The sequence below is a fragment of the Herpailurus yagouaroundi genome, unplaced genomic scaffold, assembly GCF_014898765.1.
Source record: "Herpailurus yagouaroundi ecotype Mexico unplaced genomic scaffold, PumYag 160, whole genome shotgun sequence".
Classification (NCBI taxonomy): domain Eukaryota; kingdom Metazoa; phylum Chordata; class Mammalia; order Carnivora; family Felidae; genus Herpailurus; species Herpailurus yagouaroundi.
The window spans coordinates 36277494-36296126 of NW_024412401.1; the positions used below are offsets into that span (position 1 = coordinate 36277494).

General features: G+C 40.2%; 1 protein-coding gene across 1 annotated transcript in view; it reads left to right on the top strand.

The window, feature by feature from the left end:
• The window catches only part of HSDL2 (hydroxysteroid dehydrogenase like 2), a 65984-nt gene that overhangs the window by 45576 nt on the left and 1775 nt on the right, over positions 1 to 18633 (top strand). Inside the window, exons 9-10 of the mRNA XM_040481970.1 lie at positions 1076 to 1225; positions 5435 to 5563. Coding sequence (XP_040337904.1) covers positions 1076 to 1225; positions 5435 to 5563 — 279 coding nt within the window. The remainder of the gene's footprint in view (positions 1 to 1075; positions 1226 to 5434; positions 5564 to 18633) is intronic.

Here is an 18633-nt window from a genome sequence, read left to right on the forward strand (position 1 = left end):
TTTGGTGAGTTATATGGCTGGGTGTAATTTGAGTCGGAAAGTAGATGGAGAGTTCATTTTTAGCCTAGAGCACAGATTGGCCTTGGAATTAATTTAATTAATGAATTGTTCTCACCTGTTTCTGGGGGCAACTGCTAAACTGCCCACAAGTGATTCCAGGAGGAAAAATAAAGGAATAGAGGTTGGTTTTGGAGGACAGCTTCAAGCTATGGCAATTGAACAGTCCTATGGACTGCATATCTACTGGCTCGTTATACGCTGAATGGTTACAGCCAATGGGTTACATGGATACAAGTTTAAAAACACTATAACCTCCATTCCCCTGGCCTTATATTTCTAGGCGGGGGGGGCTTTCATGAGGCTTGTAGTCTGATCTCCATCTTCATCCAATGGGGGGGACCAGTCTGATGAAACTGGAAGAGGAACTAATTTTGTGTGGTTTAGACTCTTGTGAAGGTTCTTTCTGTCTGAGCAGGTTGTCCCCGGTTTTCACATGACCTGTACTTTTAGAGGCATTTCTAAGCCCTGATGGGAGGAGGCAAGTTCAATCCAGGGGTGAAGGAACTAAGTCAAATTTAGAAGCAAAGTTACTAGGAAGTTCACTTGGCTGTTAATTCAAGCTACAATCTCCAGTTCAGCTCTGCTGTTTACATGGTTGATGTTCTGATCTCCATGGTACTTACTCTAGTGTCTTTTCTCATTTGGTTTTAGAACTCAGAGCGGATGATAAAGGAGTGATTATTACTCCTAAAACTCCCAAAAGTTTGTTTAGGTCCCTTAAAAAAAAACCCAAAAAAACCAAAAAACACTATTGTTTAGTAATGGTTTGTTTTTTTTCAACGTAATCTGAGAGTCAGCCTTTTACCTGGAGAGTATAAACCAACTGATGTGTAACTGATGTATTTGGATATTATTTCATCAGATTGACTTAACACTTTGTCACCAAATATATTTAAAGTCATTTTGGTCAAACAGGTCTAATTGGTGGCAAGTCTCTTTTGCTAATTTATTAGTTCTGTGTGGGGCCTTACACTGCCTAGGCTTTAAAGACATTTATATCAATAATGTTTTATAGGTGCTGTTCTGGAACTCAAAGAAGAGAAGCCACAGCCACCACCAAAACCACGTTCTGGAGCTGTGGAAGAAACATTTAGAATTGTTAAGGACTCTCTCACTGATGACGTCGTTAAAGCCACTCAAGCAATCTATCAGTTTGAACTCTCAGGTAAAAATCATATCTAGTAATTTGGCACTTTTGTGAAACAAAGTAGGGTATGTCCCTTGGCAGAAAATCAGCCTCCAGTAGTAATCACCTTGATAGTTGGCTGTATCCAGAACCCTTAACCCTAGAATGTAGACATTCAAGAATAGCAGGGTGCCTGGGTGGCTCAGTTGGTTAAGTGTCTGACTTTGGCAAACCGTGAGTTCGAGCTCCGTGTCAGTCTCTGTGCTGCCACCTCAGAGCCTGGAGCCTGCTTCAGATTCTGTGTCTCCCTCTCTCTCTGCCCCTCCCCAACTGTACTCTTCTCTCTCTCTCTCAAAAATAAATAAACATAAAATTTCGTTACCTATACTGTCAGTGTTAAATACATTTTTGGCATATGTAATTGAGAGAAAATTCTGTTTAGGAGGGCATGTGGATCATGACAGGCAGTATAATACAGTAATTTATCATTAGCCGTAGCACCTTACCATTTTTATCTTTGGAATTATTTAGGTCAGTCTACATGTAGTCAGTTTTTTCAAACTTCTCAGTAGTTTTCTTCTCAACATAGTATTAACACATATTAATGATAGTTTTGAGAACTAGCTACTTTAGTTCCATTGAATGCAAACTTTGACATTATCAGTTCTTTTATCCTTTGCCTCCCCTGTTTCATCTCTTCTTCCTTTTTACCCTTTAGAACCCATGGTCCATTGCTTTAATCACTCTCTTGCCTGTAGCCTAAATTTCCTGAACTTTTTGTGCTTATGTCACCATCTGTCAAAAGCCTAATCCTGGATGAATCACGTTATGTGACTGCCCCACAGTTGCACCCAGGCTGCCAAGTCCTCCTGGAGAAATGGAAAAAACCCATCACACCACCCAGTGGATCTGTACCAGTAGAAATTCATCACTGGGGCACCTGGGTGGCTCAGTCAGTTAAGCATCTGACTCTTGATTTCAGCTCAGGTCATGATGTTACGGATCATGAGATCAAGCCCCCCATCAGGCTCTGCACTGTCAGAGCTTGGATTCTCTTTCCCTGTCTCTGTGCCCCTCCCCTACACGTGTGGGCTCTCTGTCTCTCCCTCAAAATTAATAAACATATAAAAAAAAAGTTCTTTAAAAAAAAGTAAAGAAATTCATCATTGCCCTTCTTCAGCTGGGGTCTAAGCAGTGCCTGAGAATTCTCTATTTTTGTAGTCAAGCTTACTGCCTCATTTTTCACAGTAATTATTTTATTTTATTTTATTTTATTTTATTTTATTTTATTTTATTTTATTCTAACTTTTTTAAATATAATTTATTGTCAAGTTGGCTAACATACAGTGTGCTGTTGGTGTTGGGGGTAGATTCCCGTGATTCATCACTTATATACAACACCCAGTGCTCATCCCAGCAAGTGCCCTCCTCGGTGCCCATCACCCATTTTCCTCTCTCCCCTGCTCTGCTGCCATCAACCCTCAGTTTGTTCTCTTTATTTAAGAGTTTCTTATGGTTTGCTTCTCTCCCTCTCTGTTGGTAACTTTTTTTTCCCTTCCCTTCCCCCATGGTCTTCTCTTAAAGTTTCTCCAGTTCCACATAGGAGTGAAAACATGGTATCTGTCTTTCTTTGGCTGACTTACTTCATTTAGCATAATACTCTCCAGTTCCATCCACGTTGCTGCAAATGGCATCACTTCATTCTTTCTCATTGCCAAGTAATATTCCATTGTATACGTAAACCACATCTTCTTTATCCATTGATAGATCCATCCAGTTGATAGATATTTAGGCTCTTTCCATAATTTTGGCTATTGTTGAAAGCACTACAGTAATTATTTTTAACCTTCTCAGTGTTCCACAAATCTCCCAGCTCTCCCTTCACCACATCCCTGCCAGTGTCAGCAGATAATCCCACCTCCTCTTTCACAGAGATAATAGAAACTTGCAGACAAATTGCTTCAGCTTCCTGCCATCTGATATCAAATCAGCCATTATGAGCATAATTCTTTCTTCCTTCCCAGTAGAACAGAGTTCATCTCTAGATTCATGCATCTCAAGCTTTTATGTTCATATTGATCACCTGGGATCATGTTAACATGCAGAATCTGATTTAGCCTGTCTCCAGCAGAGTCTGAATTCTGCATTTCTTTTCTTCTTTTTTTTAATGTTTATTTATGAGAGGGAGAGAGTGTGCACAAGTGGGGGAAAGGGAGAGAGAGAGGGAGACACAGAATCTGAAGCAGGCTCTGAGCTGTCAGCACAGAGCCTGACACGGGGCTCGAACCCATGGACCGCGAGATCATGACATGAGCCAAAGTCGGATGCTTAACCACTGAGCCACGTAGGCACCCCCACAGATCACACTTTGAGTAGCAAAGCTGTAGATCCCATGTCCTGTGACCTCCTTAGGGACATTGTGCTGGTAATTATGCCCTCTCTCTGACCTGCTCATCCTACAGCCTACTCTCTGGTGGTATTTTAACATTCTCAAAGTCCATACCATCTTCAAATCAAAACACAACCCCCAGCCCCACTTCTGCCTCCACCATTCTTCTCCCTTTTAAGAGCCAAATATATTTCCATGTGCACTTCACTCTGCTCTGGTATATTTCTCCATTCCATTGAATTTGCTGTCACCAAAGTCCTCAGTGACTTCTATATCGTCAGTGGGCCTTTGACATTCTTACCTTGTCACCACTCTACAGCATCTGAAACTGTTGACCACTCTTTCCTTCTGGAAATACTCCCTTCCTTGACTTCGCTGATAGCCCCTCTCCTCGCTTCCTTCCTCTGTCTGTAATCATCGTTGTCAGTTACAGACTTGCCCTAGAAAACCTCAGTCACTCAAATGGCTTCAATGACCATAGTAAATGATTACTCAGGGGAGCCTGGATGGCTCAGTCAGTTGGGCGTCTGACTTCGGCTCAGGTCATGATCTCACAGCTTCATGAGTTCGAGCCCCGCATCGGGCTCAGTGCTGGCAGCTTGGAGCTTGGAGCCTGCTTCAGATTCTGTGTCTCCCCCTCTCTCTCTGCCCCTCCCCCATACTCACTCACTCTCTCTGTCTCTCTCTCTCTCTCTCTCTCAAAAAATAAACATTAAAAAAAAAGAGGAAATGATTATTTATGTATCTATATTTCTAGGCTAGTCAGCCTTCATTTGACATTTTCCCTTGGCTGTCACAAAAATGTCTCAACAATCTGAAAATGCCTAAAACAGCACACCATTCCCAACACCTGCCTCAGACACTACCTATTCAATCTGTTTTTCTTCAGTAGTCATCTCTCAGTAAAAAATACACCAGTTTTACCCAGTATCCTGAGCCAAAAATTAGCAAATCATTTTTATGCACTCTCCATACCTTTCCTCATCATATTCATTTACCCAATCTTGTGTTTCTTATTTGAAATTCTCAAATAAGCCTACTTTCCCATATTCCCTTTGTCACAGTTCTGGTCCAGGCATACATCCTCAAGTTCCCAAACTACCCCAACACCATCCTAACTTGCCTTTTGCATCCTCTTCATCCCCCTCCGGTATATTCTCTGCACTGCTTTTAGGGTGATTTATTGAAAATACCAGCCTTATGTCATTCTCCTTCCGTAGCCTATCCCTTTAGGATGGAGTCAGTGAATCTTTTACATGGCTCACTGCCCCCCTCCTGCATCTGGACCACTTCATGAGCTCATCTGATGCCACTCTTCATTCTCTTTCTGCCTTCAGTCCCAGTATACGTTTTTCAGTTCCTCATCTAGCTAATTCTTACCTGACTCTTACTCATTTCAAAGTGTTTACTTATTTACTTTGAGAGAGAGAAAGCATAAGCAGGTGGAGGGGTGGAGAGAGAGGGAGAGAGAGAATCCCAAGCAGGCTCCACACTCAGCATGGAGCCTGACACAGGGCTCGATCTAATGAACTGTGAGATCATGACCTGAGCTGGATACTTAACTGACTGAGCCACCCAGGCACCCGCTTACCTGACTTTTAAATCTCACCTTCCGCTGGTCTTGCCTGACTCCACATTAACCTTCCACTTCTTCTTGTGTAAGAACCATGTTACTGCGGAGTATTCAGAGCCTAGCCTAGTGCCTGGCATGTGAGTACTTAATGGATATTTGCTGAATTTGATAGAGGCCTGAGGGTTTTAACCTGGAAAAGAGCATTTATTTTAACTGTAGCAGTTATTAAGTTTAAGAAGAAAGGGCTACTTTGGCATTTATTTCTACATCTTTATATTTTGTGTAGGTGAAGATGGTGGAACGTGGTTTCTTGATCTTAAAAGCAAAGGTGGGAACGTTGGATATGGAGAGCCCTCTCATCAGGCAGATGTGGTGATGAGTATGTCTACTGATGATTTTGTAAAAATGTTTTCAGGTGAGTTTTCAATTTTATGAATTTACTGAGTGTTTAAGGAGACTTTAGTTCCAACTTGATTCCTTTCCAAATAATCAAGACTTGTTTTTGTAGCTGCAGACCCTTAGCGACTATTGATGTTGAAGAGCACATAGTCTGCAGAAGGTAATTCTTACTGTTTGGTACCTACTCTTACGACTCACCTCTCCTGCCCCTTCTACTTCAGCCAACAAAGTGGGAAGTAGAAGTCAGAATTTCCTTTTTTCATGGCCGAGAAGCCCAAAGATAATATTAGGAACAGAGACGTAATTCAAGAGGACTTGTAGGTGGGCTTTATTTGTACTAGTTGAACTAAGAAACCCTTTCCGAGAACACCTGGGACACCAAAGGTGCTGCACTCAGCTGCAGCCCATTTGTTGAGAGTAAGGTCATATTTCAATCTTGCCGTGACTGTAATAGGAAACAGTGGCCCTCTCCCATGGCCCCATGAGCCTGCTTTCTGTGGCATCCCTAACAAGGAGAATCTTCTTCGTAGTTTTCTACTCTGCTCGTGTACCTCTTAACTGTGCCAGAAAACTTTAAGGGTATTTTTTCAATTTTCTACTCTTAGAACGCTACTCCAAACAGTAATTATCACATGTATTTTTTAGAAACAACACTTTAACGTGACAACATTCTAATCAAAGAGATGCACTTAATGATCTATAAGTGTTATTCATTCTTTGCTCTGTTTTAATCTTCATAAATTGAAGATCACAGTGCATACTCCGTGCCTTCTAGGTCTTGCTTTCCATCTCCAATCCAGGGTGCTAATGGCCTATATACTTTATGAGCCAATCTGTGTGTGTTACTAATGGTTGAGGTCCCTTCAACTTTTCCTTTTTTTTTTTTTTTACAGTAGTAGTAAATATCCATGGTACAAAAATCAGAAAATACACTTAAGAAAAAGCAAAATAAAAATACTTCTTTATCACACTACTAAGAAATGACCATCAGTCGATTTTGATTTAGAGTCATATATATTTCTGTGAGTGAGTATATAAATACTCACACATGGGTCCCCTGGGTGGCTCAGTTCATTAAGCATCCAACTTCAGCTCAGGTCATGATGTCTCGGTTCGTGGGTCCAAGCCCTGCATCTGGCTCTGTGCTGACAGGTCAGAGCCTGGAGCATGCGTCACATTCTGTGTCTCTCTCTGCCTTCCCCCCGCTTTGCATTTGCTGTCTCTCACTCTCTCAAAAATAAATAAATAAACATTTTAAAAAAATCGTGTTTTTCGGGGTGCCTGGGTGGCTCAGTCGGTTGAGCATCTGACTTTGGCTCAGGTCATGATCTCACAGCTCGTGAGTTAGAGCCCCATGTTGGGTTCTGTGCTGACAGCTCGGAGCCTGGAGCCTGCTTCGGATTCTGTGTCTCCCTCTCTCTCTGCCCCTAACCCACTTGCGTTCTGTCTCTGTCTCTCTCAAAAATAAATAAACATTTAAAGAAAAATTGTGTTTTTCAAAAATAAAAAATGAATACACATATGTGCTTATAAAAACAGGATTATAGCATTACTACTGTTTGGTAATCTTTTTCACTAATATAACATCTTTCAGTGTTAATGAATAGTTATGTGTTTGGTCATTTTCTTTTATTTATTTTTAGTTTTTTAAATATTTATTTTTGAGAGAGAGTGTGAGTGGGGGAGGGGCAGAGACAGAGGGAGATACAGAATCTGAATCAGACTCCAGGCTCTGAGATGTCAGCACAGAGCCTGCCATGGAGCTCGAACTGACAAGCCATGAGATCATGACCTGAGCCGAAGTCGGACGCTTAACCGACTGAGCCACCCAGGCACCCCTCTCTTTAGTCATTTTCAATAGTGTTTTTAGTGTTTCAGTATTCCAACAGCTATTTCCTTATAAAACTTAAAGTGCTTTGTACATACTAGATGATCAGTAAATGTTGGCAAATTTGCATCTTATAAATAAGTAATATTTTGTACTTAAAGATCATTTAAAAATTTACTATCGGGGCCCCTGGGTGGCTCAGTCGGTTGGGCGTCCAACTTCGGCTCAGGTCATGATCTTGCAGTCCGTGAGTTCGAGCCCCGCATCGGGCTGTGGGCTGACAGCTCAGAGCCTGGAGCCTGTTTTGGATTCTGTGTCCCCTCTCTCTCTGACCCTCACCCATTTATGCTCTGTCTCTCTCTGTTTCAAAAATAAATAAATGTTAAAAAAAAATTAAAAATTTACTGTCGATTTCTAAATTTAAATAACAATAATTATATGCATTATATGCATTGTATGGTTACTATGAGATGAACAATACTCTGAAAAATGCTTTGAGATAAAATATTTTCTCCATTTTATGAAAATGGAGACTGAGGCATTGATGAATTAAATAATAAACCCAAAGTCACAAAGTGAGGAAATGCTGAAGCCGAAATTTGAATCCAGGCTAACTCTTTACTCATGCTCTTTTAATCATCATGTTACTCTGCCTTCCAAAGGTGAAAGAGTCAGGCGGTGACTTTAATTTACGTTTTATTTATGTATCATAAACCTGTAATAATGGGCTTTCCGTTTATCTTTCTGTGAATGTGTCTTTGGATTGACTAGGAAAGATCAGTCAGATAAATAAGTTAAAAAAAAAAGTATTTTTTTTTTAATTTTTTTTTTCAACGATTTATTTATTTTTGGGACAGAGAGAGACAGAGCATGAACGGGGGAGGGGCAGAGAGAGAGGGAGACACAGAATCAGAAACAGGCTCCAGGCTCTGAGCCATCAGCCCAGAGCCCCACGCGGGGCTCGAACTCCCGGACCGCGAGATCGTGACCTGGCTGAAGTCGGACGCCTAACAGACTGCGCCACCCAGGCGCCCCCCAAAAAAAAAAAGTATTCTTACAAGGTTTCTTTTAGAGCAACAGTGGGTTTGCTTCTGCTTCTTATGTCCTTTCATTCCTACTCTATCCCATCTGCTTTCCTTTGGGCACAATTTAGACCTTATATCTTTGGTTTTTTAAGTTTGTTTATTTATTTATTTATTTATTTATTTATTTATTTATTTGGGGGGGGGGACAACAGGGGAGGGGCAGAGAGAGACAGACAGAGGATCCGAAGTGGGCTCTGTGTTGACAGCAGAGAGCTGGAGGAGGGGCTTGAACTTGTGAACTGTGAGATCATGACCTGAGCTGAAGTTGGATGCTTAACCCACTGAACCACCCAGGTGCCCCAGCCCTTATATCTTAATATGGTTTCACTTTTAAGAAACCATAGCCAATCCTGACCTAATTTATATAGCAGATACATTATAAATATAAAAACTTTAAGCAACTAGTGATTTTTAAGCAACTAATCAAAATCTCTCCTTTTGGCCAGTAGAGGCCACTGTATAGTAAAACATTATAATAGAAAGGAAATAAATTGTACAAGATTACCTGATTAATATATGGGAAGAGAGATTCTATATAGGATATTGTGCTTACTAGCAATTTTTTAAAAGTTATTTTTATAAACAGTATTATTGAAATATAATTTATATATCATTAAGTCCACCCAGTATGAGTGTAGTACGTAATTTTTAGTAGATTCATAGAGCTGTACAACCATCACTAACAATCCAGTTTGAGAACATTTTCATCACCCCAGAAAATTCTCTCATGTCTCTTTGTAGTCAGTCCCCATTTTTACTCCCAGCTAGCCAACCACCGATTTGCTTTCTGTCTCTACAGATTTGCTGTTTCTAGATATTAAATGAAATCAAACAGTATATATAGCCTTTTGTATCTGGCTTATTTCACTTACCATAAGGCTTTTGAGATTCATCCATTCATGTCATAGTATTTATCAATAGTTCAGTTCCTTTTTATTGCTGAATAACATTCTGCTGTATGGCTGTACTACATATTATTTGTCTGCTCACCAGCTGGTGGACATTTGGGTTACTTCAAGTTTTTGCCTTTTGTGAATAATGCTGCTCCAAATATTGTCATACATGTATTTGGGTGGATATATATTTTCATTTCTCTTAGATAGATTCCTAAGAGTGGAACTGAAAGTTTCTGTATATAAAACTTTTTCAAAAACTACCAGACTGTTTGCTAAAGTAGCTGCACCAATTTTACATTCTCATTAGCAATGTGTGAAGGCTCCAGTTTCTCCAAATCCTCACCAATACTTATTAGTGGCTTTTTTTTCTTTTACAGCTTTATTGAGGTATACTTGACAAAGACTATTTAAGGTATAAAACAGGATGATTTTTAATATATATACACACACACACACATTGTTAAGTTACTATAATCAAGCTAATTAACACATTGATCATCTTACATGGTTAACTTCCTTGTGTGTAGTGAGAACACTTAAGATCTACCCTTAGTGGGGTGCCAGGGTGGCTTAGTTGGTTAAGCAACCAACTCTTTTTTTCTTTTTTCTTTTAATATGAAATTTCTTGTCAGATTGGTTTCCATACAACACCCAGTGCTCATCCCAACAGGTAAGCATCCAACTCTTGATCTTAGCTCAGGTCTTGATCTCAGGGTCGTGAGTTCAAGCCCTGCATTGGGCTCACACTGGGTGTGAAGCCTACTTAAAAAAAAAAAAAAAAGATCTACTCTTAGATCTACTCTTAGCAAATTTCACATATACAATGCAGTTTTATTAACTGTAGTCATCATGCTATACATTGGATCCCCAGGAATTATTCATCTTGTAACTGAAAGTTTGTACTCTTTGACCAACATCTCCCTATTTCTCTTACTCCCAACCCCTGCCAACCACCATTTTATTCTCTGCTTCTGGGTTCCACATATAAGTGAGATCCGTATTTGTCTTTCTATGTTTAGGTTTATCTGTGTTGTTACACATGACCCTGTCTTTGGTACTATAACCATTCTAGTAAGTGTGTGGTGGTACATCTTTGTGACTTTAATTTGTATTTTATTAATGTTGAGCATCTTTCCATCTGCTTAATGGATATATACATTTGATGAACTTTTGCAGGGGCGCCTGGTTGGCTCAGTCGGTTAAGTGTCTGACTTCGGCTCAGGTCATGATCTCACGGTCCGTGAGTTTGAGCCCCACGTTGGGCTCTGTGCTGACAGCTCAGAGCCTGGAGCCTGCTTCAGATTCTGTGTCTCCCTCTCTCTGACCCTCCCCCATTCATGCTCTGTCTCTCTCTGTCTCAAAAATAAATAAACATTAAAAAAAAATTAAAAAAACAAAACTTTTGCTCATCTTTGAATTGACTTATCATTTTATTGTTAGATTGTTAAAATTTTTTTATAAATTCTAGATGCATGTGATTTGCCAATATTTTCTCAGTCTGAGTTTTCATTTTCTTAATGGTGTCTTTTGAATTACAAAAGTTTGTTAGTTTTGATAAAGTCTAATCCATCATTTCTTTCTTTTACGGTTCATGCGTTTTTTTCAAAGTATTTCATTCTTCTTTATGCTGTTGTGAATGGAATTATTGTCTTTAATTTTATTTTTGAATGATCTGTTCCTACTGTACATAAATTAATTTTGTGTATTAATTTTATATCCTGTGAAAAACCAGTGCAGCCATTTAGCCCTGGGATTTTTTGTGGGAAAATTTTAAATTATTAATTCAATTTATTGTTATATATAACAATAGCTTTTATTTTTTAATAGCTTTATTGAGGAATAATGCACATACTGTACAATTCATCCATTTAAAGTGTACAGTTAAATAGTTTCTAGCATAGTCACAGATATTTGCAACCATCACCACAGTTACTTTCAGAACATTTTCATCACCTCAAAAAGAAACCCCATACCCATTAGCTGTTAACCCCATATCCCCATCTACCTACCTTCACTCCTAAGCAACCACTAATCTACTTTTTGTCTCTATAGATTTCTAATCCGAACTTTCATATGAACAGAATAGTATAATGTTGATTTGCTTGTGACTGGCTTCTTTAAGCCTGTTTTTCCTTTTAGCATGTGTTCGAGTTTAATTTAAAAAGAATTTTTTTTAATGTTTATTTATTTTTGAGAGAGACAGAGTGCAAGTCAGGGAGGGGCAGAGAGAGAGGGAGACACAGAATCCAAAACAGACTCCAGGCTCCAAGCTGTCGGCACAGAGCCCAACACAGGGCTCGAACTCACGAACCGTGAGATCATGACCTGAGCTGAAGTTGGATGTTTAACCGACTGAGCCACACAGGTGCCCCTCAAATTTCATTCTTGATGTAGCGCGTATCAGTACTTTCTCTTTTCTTTAGTGGAGATGAAATTCATTTGACATACAGTTAACCATTTTAAAGTGTACAGTTCAGTGGCATTTAATTTAGTGAATACACAATGCTGTGCAACCAGCATTTCCCTTCAGTTTCAAAGTTTATTCATCACCCCAGAAGAACACTCCATACCATTTAAGTAACACTTTTCATTCCAGCCTTCTCCATCCCCTAGCAACCACTAATAATGCTTTCTCTCTTGCTCTCCATGGATTTGCCTATTCTGGATAGTTCACATAAATGGGATCATGCAACAGGTAACCTTTGTGTGTAGCTTCTTTTACTTAGCATAATGTTTTCAAGGTTCATCTAAGTTGTAGCTTATATCAATACTTCATTGCTTTTTATGACTGAATAGTATTCCATCATAGAGATACGCCATAACTAGTTTATCCTTTCACTGTTAATAGACGTTTGGGTTGTTTCTACTGTTTGGCTGTTGTGAGTAATGCTGCTATAAGCATATGTGTCCAAGTGTCTGAGTGGACTTACGTTTTCATTTCTCTTGTATTGCTGGGTCATGTGGTAATTCTATGTTTAACTCTCTGAAGAATTGCCAAACTGTTTTCCACAGCAGCTGTACCATTTACATTCCTACTAGCAGTGTTATGAAGGCTTCTGTTTCTTTGCATTCTTGCCCTTACCAGCACTTGTTGTTTTTGTTTTTGTTTTTGTTTTAATAGCCATCCTGGTGGGTGTGAAGTGATACCACGTTGTGGTTTTGATTTGCAGTTTCCTAATGACTAATGATGTTCAGCATTTTTTCATGTGCTTATTGTTATATGTTCATCTTCCTTGAAGAAATGTCTCTTCAGGTCCTTTGCACATTTTAATTGGGTGTCTTTTTTTTTTTAGCTGGTTTTTATTATTATTTTTTTCCATCCTAGAGAGAGAGAGAACACAAGTGGGGGAGAGGGGTAGGGGGAGAGAGAAAGAGAACCTTAAACGGGCTCCATGCTCAGCACAGAGTCTGATGTGGGACTCGATCCCATGACCCGGGGATCATGACCTGGGCCGAAATCAAGAGTCAGACATTCAACCCACTGAGCCACCCAGGCACCCCCCCCTTTTTTTTTTTACTGTGTTTTAAGGATTCTTTATATATTCCAGGGGTACCTGGGTGGCTCATTCGGTTCAGCATCTGACTCTTGATTTTGGCTCAGGTCATAATCTCGTGGTTTGTGAGTTTGAGCCCTCATCAGGCTCTGCACTGACAGCATGGAGTCTGCTTGGGATTCTCTGTCTCTTTCTCTGTCTCTCTCCCCCTTGCTCAAGTGCTCTTTCTCTCTGTCTCTCTCTCTGTCTCTCAAAATAAACAAACATTAAAAAAAAAAAAAGCAACAAAAAAAGACCTTCTCTATTTAACATAAGTATTGTCTATACATTCCAGGTATAAAGAAGATATTGTTTATGAAATACATTATTCGCAGATATGTTCTCCCAGTTTTGGGGAGTTATCTTTTCACTTTTTTTTAAATGTTTATTTATTTTTGAGAGAGAGAGAGAGTATGAGCAGAGGATGGGCAGAGAGTGGGAGACAGAGAATCCCAAGCAGGTTCCATGCTGTCAGCACAGAGCCCAACACAGGGCCCAAACATAAAAACTGTGAGATCATGACTTGAGCTGAAACCATGCGTTAGTCACTTAAATGCCTGAGGCCTGAGCCACGCAAGCATCCCTGAGGGTTTTTAGATTTAGCTCTCATATTTAAGCCTCCAATCCATTTTTTTAAATGTTTTATTCATTTGAGAGAGACAGACAGACAGAACGCGAGCGGGGTAGGGGCAGAGAAACAGGGAGACACAGAATCCGAAGCAGGCTCCAGCTGTCAGGACTGAGCCTGAGGCGGGGCTTGAATTCACAGACCACGATATTGTGATCTGAGCCAAAGTAGGACGCTTAACCGACTGAGCCACGTAGGCTCCCCAAGGCCTCCAATCCATTTTGAGTTAATATTTATGTATGGTGTGAAGTAGGAGCCCAACTTCATTTGTTTACGTGTGGATATCCAGTTTTCCCAGCACCATTTGTTAAATGGACTATTCTTTTCCCATTGAATGGTCTTGGCAACCTTGTTAAAGATTAGTTGACCATAGATGTACGGGTAAAATTAATACAGAATTACCATATGGGGTGCCTGGGTGGCTCAGTTGGTAGAGTGTCCGACTTCAGTTCAGGTCATGATCTCACGGTTTGTGAGTTCCAGCCCCACGTTGCACTCTGTGCTGACAGCTCAGAACCTGGAGCCTGCTTCGGATTCTGTGCCTTCCTCTCTCTCTGTCCCTCCTCTCAAAACTCACGCTCTGTCTCTCTCTCTCTCAAAAATAAATAAACCTTGAAAAAAACTAAAAATTACCATATGACCCAGCATTTCCACGCCTATATTCAAAAGAAAGTAGACTCTCAAATACGTGTATACTCATGTTCATATCAGCTCTATTCACAGTAGCCAAAAGTTGGAAACTACCCAGATGTCCATTAACAGATGAATGGATAAACAAATATTATTCAGCCATAAAAAGAAATGAAGTACTGATTCATTGTAGAATGTGGATGAACCTTGAAAACTTAAATAAGTGAAAGAAGCCAGACACAAAAGATCACATATTGTATGAATCCTTTTATATAATACACTGGAATAGGTAAATCCATGGAGACAGAAAGCTGATTGGTGGTTGCCAGGGCCTAGAAGGAAGGGGAACTGTGAATGCATAAGGGATGTAGGTTTCCTTTTGGGGTGATAGAAATGTTCTGGGACTAGATAGAGGTGGTGGTTGTACAACACTGTGACTGTACTTAAATGCTGAATTGTTCACTTTATTTTTTTCTTTTTTTAATTTAAATTTCTGTTAAACATACAGTGCAATATTGGTTTCAGGAATAGAATTCAGTGATTCATCACTTACATAAAACACCCAGTGTTTGTCACAAGTGCCCTGCTTAGTACCCATCACCCATCTAGCCCATCTCCCACCCACCTCCCTTGAATTGTTCACTTTAAAAGGATTAATTTTGGGGTGCTTAGATGGCTCAGTTGGTTACGTGGCTGACTTCAGCTCAGATCATTATCTCGCTGTCCAGGAGTTTGAGCCCCGCAATGGGCTCTGTGCTGACAGCTTGGAGCCTGGAGCCGGCTTCTGATTCTGTGTCCCTCTCTCTCTTTGCCTCTCCCCCACTCACACTCTGTCTCTCTCTCTCAAAAATAAATAAACATTAAAAATTTTTTAAAAATAATAAAAGGGTTAATTTTATATCCTCTGAATTTCACCTCAGTTTTTAAAAGTATATATTTTTATTTTTTTAATTAAAAAATGTTTAATTAAAAAAAAATTAACATGGGGCTTGAACTCATGACCCCAAGATCGAAAAGTTGCATGCTCCACCAACTGAGACAGGTGCCCCAAAGTGTATGTGTATTTTTTTTTGAGAGAGAGAGCACGTGAGAGTGGGGGAGAGGCAGAGAGAGAGGGAAAGAGAGGGTCTGAAGCAGACTTTTTGCTGACAGCAGCAAGCCTGACATAGGGCTTGCCCAGGAACCTCGAGATCATGACCTGAGCCGAAGTTAGATGCTTAACCGACTAAGCCACCCAGGTGCCTCCAAAGTATATATTTTCAAAAAGTTTTCTTTGGCCTTTTCCGCTTTTTCTCCACAGAGGTGATCTCCTTCAGGTATTTTTGGTATTTCTTTCATTATCTAACTCCACATTTTTCAATGTGATCACATTTCTCAATGTTAGATGTATACCTAATGCTGTTTTGTTTAGATTCAGTGAAGACTGGCAGGTAGGATTTAAGTTCTCTTTATAGCACCTTGATTTTGCTTTACCTCCCCCTCTCCCATCCTCCCAATTAATTATATCACCATTTTTGCTTAAGTCAATACTCTGTGTTTGTTGAAATAATTATGATTCTGATGTAGCTTCCTGCTGAGTCAAATAGTATACTATTATTATGTTTCCTCTCAGAACTTTTCTTTTTCCTGGACGTAATAATTGCCCTATTTTTCCCCATTAGAATAGGTGTAAAGAAACTGAGCAAAATCTTCCTATGCTCTCTTCCCACAACCTTTTGCTACACTTTTCCACTGTGCCAGTTGTGTCAGATTACCTGTCAGTCTACTTTTTTCCTGGAGCCCTTTGTCTTGTTATAATAGACAGATAGGCTCATTAAGCCTGCCACGCAGCTGTGATCCTAGAAATTTTTAACTCTCTCCAGCACTGAACCTCTTTTTTCCCGTGTCTCATGTTTTTTCTTGGCTTACATCCTCTTTTGGTGGCTGGCACACATTCTCCAGTAGCTTCACGAGAAAGGATACAGAAGAGGTAGTATTTTGTGAGTGTCTAAAACTACTTGTATCCCACCAACACATTGTTTGGCTGGGTAGAGATTTCTGGGTTGAAATTCATTTTTCTTCAGAATTGTGAAGCCATTGCTCCATCTTCTAAGATTACCATTGAGAATTTGGTACTATTGTTCTTAATCTTTTGCGTCTACCCCCTCTTCTTTCTAAAAGCTTTGGAATCAGAATGCTCTCTTTCTCTATAGTGGTTTGAAATTTCACAATGATGCAGGGTCGTGTGGTCTTTTTTCTTTTTCTTTTTCTTTTTTTTTTTTTTTTTCATTTTCCTGGGTATTTGGTGGGCCCCTGGGAATGTGTCTTATCTCTTTGATCTCTCAGTTCTCACTTTCTGGAGAAAACGTTTGATCTTTCATCATCTCTTTCTTCAGTTGCACATCTCTTTGTATAACCTTTTTATTTTTTGGGAAATTGATTCACCTTCCTATTTTGAACTATTTTCTTTTTTTATATAGTAAGGAGAAACTTAATTTGGAAAGACTGCTTTTGGGGGTGGTGCATGGAGAGAGACTTTTGCAATGGGAGGGGGATGGTTGCAACAGAGAGTTGACTTCTGTGACCAGAGATCTGCAAGTGCCTCTTTCCTATTGTACTTTAGTATTATCTGTCAACTTTTTAATTTCCAGACATTCACCTTTGTTGTCATTGTTTTTTTTTAATTTCATTAATTTATTTTTTCTTCTCAAATTTTAATTTGAATTCTAGTTAGTTAACATACAGTGCAGTATTGGTTTCAGGAGTAGAATTCAGGAGTGATTCGTCACTCACATACAACACCCAGTGCTCATCCCAACAAGTGCCCTTCCTAATGCCCATCACCAGTCTATCCCATCCCCGCCCCACCTCCCGCCATCCATGTCAGTTTGTTCTCTATCATTAAGAGTCTCTTATGGTTTGCCCCCCTCTTTATTCCCCCCCCCCCCCTTCTCATATGTTCACCTGTTTTGCTTCTTAAATTCCAGGCATTGTTTCTTCTCTTACCGTCCCCTTCCTACTCACTCAATCCCATTTTGTTCGCCTTCTGCTGCTGATTCTCTCCCTTCCCTCTCATTTTCCTCCCCTACCCCTTTAAGTGGCTTCCTCTTTTTTTCCCTCTTTCCTGTGCTTTGTTCTTCCCCCTTTCTCTAGCATTCTGTTCTTAATACATTGTTGTTATGTCTTCTCTTAACAATAAGGACATGAATTATGGAATTTTTTATTTTTCATTTACTTTGTTTGAGTTTTCTTCAGTGCCTCACTTTGTTTCCTCCAGATGGCTTTTACCTGTGTGTTTTGTTGTCTCCACTTGATGTCCATTCTTTTTTATTTAATTGTTTTTAATGTTTATTTATTTTTGAGAGAGAGATTAGACAGTGTGAGCTGGGGAGGGTCAGAGAGAGGGAGACACAGAATCCAAAGCAGGCTCCAGGCTCTGAGCGTCAGCACAGACCGTGAGATCATGACCTGACCCGAAGTTGGACACCCAACTGACTGAGCCACCTAGGCGCTCCTTTTTTTTTTTTTTTTAATGTTTTATTTATTTTTGAGAGAGAGAGACAGAGCATGAGTGGGGGAGGGGCAGAACAGTCAGTGATTGTAGGTTTCCAGAGAGCTGTTCTGTTCATTTATTTATTTATTTTTTAACGTTTTTTTTGTTTGTTTTGTTTTTTTTGTTTTTGAGACAGGGAGAGACAGAGCATGAACAGGGGAGGGTCAGAGAGAGGGAGACACAGAATCTGAAAGAGGCTCCAGGCTCTGAGCTGTCAGCACAGAGCCCAGCGCGGGGCTCAAACTCATGGACCGCGAGATCATAACCTGAGCCGAAGTTGGCCGCTTAACCGACTGAGCCACCCAGGCGCCCCTGTTCTGTTCCTTTAAAGAACAAAGATCGGGGCGCCTTGGTGGCTCAGTCAGTTAAGCGTCTGACTTCAGGCCCAAGTCATGATCTCACAGTTTGTGAGTTCGAGCCGCACATCGGGCTCTCTGCTGTCAGCACAGAGCCTGCTTCGGATCCTCTGTCCCCCTCCCTTTTCCCTTCCCCTGCTTGGGCTCTCTCTCTCAAAAATAAATAAACATTAAAAAAAACCCCAGATTTTCCAGTATCCTCAATGTAAATAAAAATTCCCCTTTATTTATTTATTTGTAGATGTTGGTATCTTAACATCACATTTCCATAGAAGGTTGCACAGCTCAGTTTATTCATTAAAATAAAAGAATTAGACTTGATTTTTTCTATCCCTAAGCAATCTATAATATTGTGTTACAACCCCTACATAGAATAATTTAAAGGTGTTTTGGTATGCCTGTGGCTCTGTCAGTCAAGCATCTGACTCTTGATTTTGGCCAAAATCATGAGTCCCAGGGTTGTGGGATCTAGTGGCACATCAGGCTCTGCCCTGAGCATGGAGCCTGCTTAAGATTCTCTCTCTCCCTCTCCCCCTCTCCCTTTCTCCCCCTCTCCCTCTCTCCCCCTCTCCCCCTCTCCCTCTCCCCCTCTCCCCCT